Source organism: Rhinopithecus bieti, unplaced genomic scaffold, assembly GCF_001698545.2.
Source record: "Rhinopithecus bieti isolate Rb0 unplaced genomic scaffold, ASM169854v2 scaffold_13351, whole genome shotgun sequence".
In the NCBI taxonomy this organism is placed as follows: domain Eukaryota; kingdom Metazoa; phylum Chordata; class Mammalia; order Primates; family Cercopithecidae; genus Rhinopithecus; species Rhinopithecus bieti.
Genome location: NW_016807514.1, coordinates 1,975,919 through 1,984,649, shown reverse-complemented (window position 1 = coordinate 1,984,649; position 8,731 = coordinate 1,975,919). Strand labels below are relative to the sequence as shown.

General features: G+C 52.7%; 1 protein-coding gene across 2 annotated transcripts in view; it reads left to right on the top strand.

The window, feature by feature from the left end:
- Nucleotides 1-765: 765 nt before the first annotated feature.
- Nucleotides 766-8,731, top strand: part of TP73 (tumor protein p73) — a 55,831-nt gene continuing 47,865 nt past the window's right edge. For both annotated transcript variants that reach the window (XM_017882442.1, XM_017882441.1), the window contains exons 1-2: nt 766-857; nt 1,451-1,571. In XM_017882442.1, the coding sequence (XP_017737931.1) occupies nt 793-857; nt 1,451-1,571 (186 nt within the window). In that variant the 5' untranslated portion in view covers nt 766-792. The remainder of the gene's footprint in view (nt 858-1,450; nt 1,572-8,731) is intronic.

The window sequence follows — 8,731 nt, the reverse complement described above, 5'->3', positions numbered from 1 at the left end:
TTCCCTGGGTGTCTCCTTCTCAAGGTGTGACCACCCAGGCGATGGCCGGCTCCAGGACAGGGCAGCTTCACGTTCCCAGCCTTGCCAGGCTTCCCTGTGGGGCTGGGGTGCAGGGAGGAGCCCTGGCTCAGACGGTGAGGGGACGTCTGTGTCCCCCAGCAGTTGGCACAGCAAAGCTCTGGCCTGGGGCTCGGCTGCAGCCTCCAGGGCATCCGTCACACACACTGTTCCCCAGATGGGGCGATTGGGACCTGAACCACCTCCAGGTCCCAGGCATCAGGGAGACCCCAAACCTGGCTGCATCCTCCAGGCCAAACCTAGACACAGTGGATCATAACAGACCACAGGCCTCACACGCTTGTCCCAGCCCAAGCATCTCAAAGAGTCTGCTCTCCTGAAGGCCCTCAAGGCAGCCCCAGGAGGGGGTGCTGCTCTCACCCCCTCTTCTGAGGTGGCGGCTCTGAGAAGCACCTGCCTGCCCAGGGTGCCCCCGCGGATAGGTCTAATGCAGCCCCACCACCTCCAAGGCAGAGCCGCCCACCTGGCCCTCGGTTTCCAGCCGCAGGGAGCGGGGTGGACGAAATGACAGTGGAGAGGGCACAGGGAGGGTGAGGCGGGGCACCTGCCAGTGCTCAAGGGACGTCCCAGGCAGGCCCACCTGCCTGCCGCCCACCCCACCCTCGCCCCCACCGAGGCTGTCACAGGAGGACAGAACACAAGTTCCCGGGGCACTCAGGTGTCACTCCTTCCTTCCTGCAGAGTGAGCTGCCCTCAGAGGCCGGCGTGAGGAAGATGGCCCAGTCCACCGCCACCTCCCCCGATGGAGGCACCACGTTTGAGCACCTCTGGAGCTCTCTGTGAGTGTGCTCGGCTGGCCAGACCTGGGGCTCCCCTGGGAGGCACTCTGGGCTAGCCTCAGCCACCCTCGCTGGGCTAACTGGGCCAGAGCAGGAGGGGTGGCCCCGGGAGGACTCTGGGCTAGCCCCAGCCACCCTCACTGGGATTCTGGGCTAGCCTTGACCACCCTCGCTGGGCTGACTGGACCAGAGCAGAAGAGGTGGCTCCACACTGGTCTTCAGCTAACCTTGGCCACCCTCATCAACTTGGGGACAGGGCTGGGTCAGAGGGTCAGGGAAGGGAGACCACTGCCCTAGGCCTTCCCTGGGGACGCAGGACCAAAATTCAGACTCTTTTCCCAGGTTTGGAAAGGACCCATGGCTAGCAGAGGCCCAGAATAACAGAGGCCATGACTGGCTCTGCCTCTCTGGCACTCACAGCAGCCCTGGAGGAGCAGGTGGAGGACAGAGATGGCATGAGAGGGAGTAGGAAGAGCAGGAGACATAGGCCTCACCAGGAATCTCAAGCTATCCTTGAGCTCTGGGCCTGGGAGGTATGGGGGTGACGCCCAGACTGGGGACTGACAGCTTCTATTTTCCTCTCCCTGCCCCAGGGAACCAGATAGCACCTACTTCGACCTTCCCCAGTCAAGCCGGGGGAATAATGAGGTGGTGGGCGGCACGGATTCCAGCATGGACGTCTTCCACCTAGAGGGCATGACCACATCTGTCATGGTGAGTGGGGGATTGCCCTCTGTAGAGGACTGGAGTGGGGGCAGCAAATGTGGCCTGTCCTGTCTTGGGAGCCTGGCAGAACCAGGAGATAGCCTCTTGGTTGTACAGCTTCCCCTGTGGGTTACTCAGTATGCTTCAAATTGCAAAGGAGAAAATGTATCCGCTCATGTAACTGTCAATCCAGAGATAGGAATGGATTCAGGCATGGCTGGATCCAGGTGTAGGAAGGACTTTGGACATGGGTGGGTCCAGGTGTAGGAAGGGCTTCTACAGCTGGATCCAGGTATAGAAAAGACTTCGGGCACGACTGGGTCCAGGTGCTTCACAGCTGCCTCCCTCAGTCTCTTGGCCTGCTTTCCCCTGCAGTGGCTTTGTTTTTAGGCAGCCTCTCCACTCATGGTGAAGAGGACCAGGCTGCTCCAGCATGCCCTATCCCTGTGGAGAGGAGATCCCTCTTTTCCCATAGTCTAGCAGTCCTGCCTCTGGTTGATCTGAATGTGGTCACAGGGCCCATCTCTGAGCCAGCTCTGTGCCTCTGATTGGCCTGGGCTCCACCATTCCTGGAACAGGGTGAGGATGGAATGGAGTGGGGCGGGCCTCCCACACAGGAACCCCCAAAGGTAGATGGAGGTGCTATTTCCAGTCGAAGAGGACTGGACAGGGGGCAGACAGGGTCAGTGAGGCCTCTGGCACCCCATCTTGGCAGGCTCCCCCATTCCTGGGAGTCTCAAGCCCTGCCTCATTGGCTGCTCCTCTGGGGGAAAAGGCCAGGCTGTGGGAGCTGGTGGGAGCCACGCTCCTGCCTATCTCTCCGGCCACCCATAGCAAGGCATCGACTCTGCCAGGAGGTGGATGGCAGGCGGGCACCACGCACGAGGAGAGGGCAAAGATCCTGACCCCAGGCCTACCCCGCTGGACTCGTCAGCTGCTCGGCCCCGCCCGTAGGCTGGCTGCCCCCGGCCCAGGGATTCCTAGGTAGGGAAGTTGTGCGCGGCTACGGGAAAAACAACCCGAACTACGTGAACTACGGGGAGACACACACACTTGGAACAGCGCCTCTGGGGCAGGGTCGGTCCTCCCTCACTTGTGCTCAGCCTGCAAGGGAGGGAGGCAGTGCTGGTCCTCTGGGGGCCTGAGGGCACCCAGCCTGGCCCTCCTCCTCCCTCAAGTCCCCATTCCAGGAGCTGGAGCCCCTCCCTTGCCCCTGCGCATGACTGTCTGAGGCACAGGGGTGGGCGGCCACCTGAGCACTGGAGGGAGTGGGGGCCGTGGGGCTCCAGTCGGAAGGAGCAGAGTGAAGTGGGGTGGGGAAGGTGGAGGTGCCATATTGCCCGTTGTGTCTCCATTGCAGATGCTGGGCTGGCACAGAGCCATGTGGGGCCAGAGAAGTCACCTCCTTGGGCAGTCGCAGTCCCAGGGTGGGGGGCGTCTGGAAGGCAACAGCGCCAGGGGGGTCCATTCCTCCGAGGAGCCCCTCAGCCTGGATCTGAGGGTTCGACCACCCGCCCCTGCCCTCCCACCCCTGCTCAGGAAACCGTCCCAGTGGAAACGCCCGACAGTGTTCCGCACGTGTTCTAGTCCCTTATGGGCGAGGAAACCGAGGCAGATGCTGGGAAAGGGTGGGCTAGGGATGGGGCTGGGTAGTGCAAGAAAGTGAGACTGCGACCTCTCCCCTCTCTCCCTTTGGAACAATTCTGTCAGCTGATCTCTGGGGACAAGGGTCCTGACCCCACCCCCTCCAGGTCCCCTTCTGGACATCCGTGTCCTCCAATCTGGGGAGGGGCAGGAACTGGCCGCTGGATCCCAGGGAGGGAGGGAGGAAGACCCATAAGATTGTCCCCTGAGATCCGGAAGCCTCCCGACCCCAGGTTGCTCAGCCCCCACTCCCCCTGCAGAGGGCAGAAGGCGCCTAAGATGGCACAGACCCGCGCTGTGTCAGGAGGAGGACCTGGGCTCAGGGAGGCAGAAGGAGCAGTTCCGCATTCCTGTGGGTGGGAAATGCTTGTCCCCCCCGGAGCCCCGGAGGGTTCCCTGAGCTCCACATCAGGATCTGGTCCGAGCCCCCACCTGCTGGAACGTGCTACTCCCCAGCCACGGGGTGACGGTGGGCCTCGAATCTCCACAAACAGCAAGGTGGCCGGATCTGTCGGGCAGTGACACGCCTCCTCCCAAAGCCACGTATGAAATTCCTCCTCCCAAAGCCACAGCTCGGCTCACGGAGATGGGGGATTCCCTGGAACAAAGGCTGGCCCAGGCCTGCGTGGGGAGAGCCAAGCCTCATTCTGACCCCAGGGCCCAGCCCCCTCACAACAGCGGCTGCTGGGCCAAGAGCATGCTGTCCCCTACCCCTGACTCCCATGGGAGCGCCAGGTGCAAAGAACAGGGTGACTCCAAGGGGTGCCAACTGGCCAGCTCGGGCAGCCTGGCACAGAGCCCAGGGCTTAGCTGCCCTAAGAATGGCCCCTGGCCCGCTGAGTCCAGGGATCCCAGAGTGGGGCTGGAGCTGAACTGGGAGGCATTGTTTTAAAGTTCAGCCTGGGAGCTCAGGGAAGCTGCTGTGCTGCCAGGGCCGGGGACCTGGACCTGGCTCAGTGCGGATGCAGGCATGTGGGACTCTCTGAGTGCCCCCCAGAAAACTACCATCTGCAGCTCAGGGGCCCAGTTCTAGCCCCACCACGAGGCTGGTGACCTTGAACAAGAAACACCACACAGGCCCAGCATGGGGCCAGACAGATGGTTCTGGTGCTGGATGTTTCTGGGGCTTCCGACAGTCCTGAGTTCGTGGCTCAGGTGGGGGGCCTGCTTATGGAAGTGGCTGCATGCGCACCGGCCCCCACCTGCCCCTGGCGGCTCCCTCTGGCCACTTGTCTCTGGGTATTGGTGGCATCTGGCCGCTCCCATACTCGGGGGTGGGTCAGCAAAGGGGCCTCAGCTCGGGCAGGCACAGTGCTTGAGTACGGAACGCCTGTCCTCTGCAGTGGGGTGTGCTTTCCCCATCTGGGGGACGTGGGTCTCCCCACACCACAAGTGGGCAGATTGGTTCCCACTGTACACAGGGTGTCTGAGGGTTGCCTTAGCCACCTGCTTAGCAGCTGTGGGAGACAGGCAGAGTGGGTGGTTTCAAGCTCCCACAATTCTCTGAGCCTCCATGTCCTTGCTGGTGAAGTTGGGGTGACAGAGGGGAGTGTAGCAGGACGAGCTGCAGACAAAACTCCTCAGACACCAAGTTAAAGAAGGAAGAGGTTTATTTGGCCGGGAGCATCGGCAGGACTCCTGTCTCAAGAGCTGAGCTCCTCGAGTGAGCAATTCCTGTCCCTTTTAAGAGCTCACAACTCTAAGGGGGTGTGTGTGAGAGGGTCGTGATCTATTGAGTAAGCAGGGGGTATGTGACAAGGGCTGCGAGCATCAGTGGTCAGAGTGAAACAGAATAGACCGGGAAGTTTTACAATGTCTTTCTATAATCTATAGATAATATCAGATGCTAGGTCAGGGGTCGAATTTTAACTACCAGGCTTACGTCAGGCAGAATTTTAACTACCAGGCCTGGTTTTGGGTCTGGTTCCTAAGCGCTGGGCTACCTGCCTTTAGTTGCACTTTTCTTTTTTTTTTTTTCTGAGTATAAAACAATATGAGAGGGTCTGTCTCTCTTCCTTCATTTCCCCCCTTTGAGACTCTCACTTTTTATTAGCGGGAGTTCTCACTCTTATTTTCGCTACTTTTGTCTTCCTGTGCAATATTGATAATGTGCAGATTGATACTGATTCATATAGTACACTTGTGCTGATACGTAACATGCAGTGACATTGAGTACTGGGTTATGTGCTCAGCTAATTGCAAAAACAAATTTCTTGTTTTTCCTGGAATTTCTGGTACTGGCACATTCAATTCATCACAGAAGGTTTGACATACTGGCTCAGGAGAGTGTTTGTGTGTTTTCTCAAACCACAATGTTTACCTGAATATCTAGCCCAGCTCCATCAATTTTTAGGGTTATACATTCTCTTTTTTCTAGCGAGGATTAAGGGGGTTGGTTATTACTAGTTCTGAGGTGTTACACGGACCACTGGTATAAGAACGGCCACTTTTCCCTTGCTGAAGGTAGACAGGATTTTTTCTTTTTTTTTTTTATTCAAGTGGCCTAAATGACACAAGACCAGTATCTACATTTATTTTCACATAGTCTTAATTCATGATAAATGTACTTATTTTTTGCCATATAGTCTCTTTTTTAATTAAGAGAACCACATCCTATTTTTAATTTATTATTATTAATGACAGCACAGGCATCAAATTTTAAGGTGACTTGTTTGGGCACCTACTTTTTTTGTTTTGTTTTGGCTAACACATTAATCGTAGCATTCATGAGGCCCCACCAGTCTTCAGTTCTTAATCTTATTTTAAAAACTGATCATGGGAGGCTCAGATGGGGCATAACACATATCGGGTTGGTCATTTCCTGGGCTACATACCTTGTATAGAATAACATTATACAAACAAGTTCTTTTTAGAGTTCTAGTACACTTATAATAACCATAAAATAATAGGACCATAGCAACTTTTTGTCCTACTTCAGTGACTTGATGTATACACTGCGAGCAGCCCTCTGTCTGAGGAAAGTCAGTTGAAGTCCTTACTCTACAAGTCCAAGTTTTAAGGAAAACGAGTCCCGCAACGAGTTTCCTCATGCTTCAGCCGTGCATGGAACAGTCGGCTTCCGGGTGTGACTGGGGAAGGGCTTGTCGTCTTCTTCAGAGTCACTTTGCAGGAGTTGGAAAAGCTGCTTCTAATCCACGTACAGTTCCCAGTCTACTGATGTTTCAGAATGGTCTCGGAGGTTGGGCCCACTAGTTTAAACTGAGTCCAACACCTCTACACAGTTATGTTTAACTGGGCTCTCTGATATCGGGAGCAAGGTGGCGGGGTTTAGGTTGTTGTGAACTCCAATGGTTATGGAGGGATTTTTCACAGAGCAAGCTTTGGTATCTAGTTAGTCTAGCATTCATTAGCTAATGATGTCCTTTGGTATTTATTAAAGTCATCACAGCATGGGGGCACTTTATGCTTAGGTTTTGCCCAAGAGTTAGCTTATCTGCTTCTTGTGCTAACAGGGCCGTTGCTGCCAGGGTCTTTAGACATGGGGGCCAGCCTTTGGAAACCCCATCTAGTTGTTTTGAGAGATAGGCCACTGGCCTTGGTCAGGGCCCTACAGTCTGGGTTAAAACTCCAACTGCCATTTTTTTTTTTTTTTTTTTTGACACATGGGATGTAAAGGGTTTTGTCAGGTCAGGTAGCCCCAGGGCTGGGGCCAACATGAGTTTTTCTTTAACTCATGAAAAGCTTGTTGCTGTTGGTTGTAATAGATGTAGTTTATCTAATTTCATTTTTATTAACTGTAACCCACTAAAATATTGACTTAAATCCTGTAGCTATTTGATTTCAAGCTTTAAAATGGTCTGGTGTTCCTTGCAGGGCTCCAATTGCATCTAAATAGATGTGAGAGTTGAAAGACCCATAAGGAGCTTCTCTCGCTTTACAATGTCTTATTTTTTTCTCCCTCTGGTTGATGAAATGCCAGGGTGAAAGGGATCGCCAAATGGACTAAAGCACAAGTGCCACCCCAGCTATTCGGCAGAGTGCCCAGTAAAGGTCCACCACAGTACCACCACACATCCGCTCGGGGATGAACCCTTGCTGACTGATTGATAAGCTCTTGAAAATTCTTAAACTCACTGCATCCTTTCAGGTCTCCAAGGAGTGCTAAGTCTCCTCCCTGTTGTGAGAGACATGAAGTGAACTTAGTGTTGGGAAACGGAGGCTGGATGGCCTTCAGGGGCTGACCCACAGGGTGCTGGACTTCGGGATATAGCAGAGAGAGCTTGGCATGACTTATTACTCCAGGCTGTAGAATCTTGGAAAAGAGCTACCATGCAGCCTATACCTGGTCGACTGAAGGACCACCTTAGTGAAAAGGGGACAATCTGGGCCTCTGGCCTGCCATATGCACAAGCATAACAATTGCTTTTGTTTAACGTGCAGATGGAATATTTGATCCATTTTAACCAGGCATTTGCATCTTGGTATCCTGTCTTAGTTGCTAAAGTTTGTTTTAAGTCTTTAACTTCTATGATCCTCTAGTAAAATGAATGTATGGTTTTAGGAAATTACAAAACACAGTTGGGGCCGTCCATCCTTGCTCTTTAGTGGTCCACAGAGTGTTGTACCAACTATGGCATGAAAGCTCTATGTTGGGAGGCAAGACTCCTGGTTGGCACTGGGGTCTTTATCGAAATCTCCCCGGATTAAATGGTCCTAGTTTGCTAATGCCTAGTCTGAAGAGAGTCAGGAGGGACAGAAGTACTTTTCTGAAGTAGAAAGCTATCTTTGACTTGGCAAGTCCTTACAGGGTATAACAAGGCAAGCATTACATGCAATAGTTTGAGGGAAAATTGACTTGGTTATGTTAATAACTAGATGGTCAGCAATAGAACGAGGAAAGAAGAAAGAGTGATAGACTAGATGAAAAGAGTTAGATTTTTCTTAGCTTTAGTTTGGTACGGTTTTCCCCTGGGACTATGGCCCACGACTCTGGAGGGGGTGGCGCTTTCTTGACTCGGGTGTGACGAGTCCATCCTTTCGTGCTGTATGAACAGCAGTCTTGGTGGTTAGCAGCACCAGGTAGGGTCCTTCCCAGGCTGGCTCGAGTTTTTCTTTCTACCTTTCAATAAGAATGTGATCTTCAGGCTCATGCTGATTTACCGGAAATTCTAGGAGTGGTACATGTGCTAAAAGACTTTGTTTTGAGGGAAAGGAAAGTGGAAGATAAACCAACTATATAATTTCTAAGAAATTGACTTTTATGTTTTAAATGTGGGGACCTTGGCAATGGACTGGACTTTATAATCCTTAGTGCCTTTTTACTGAGAAATCTCCTTTAGCACCTATTTTTATTAATTTTTAGACCAAAGAAAGCTAAACACTATTTTATATTTAATAATGCTTTTTGTTTGATTTTTATGCCAGATACATTTTATCTTTATATTAGTGTGTTATTAATGTTAAACTTAATTTTAATAAAACCTTGTAGACATATTTATCTAATTTTTAATGTCTGACCATAAGGTAAGATTTTATAGACCCTTTTTAACCTTTTATAATTTTTG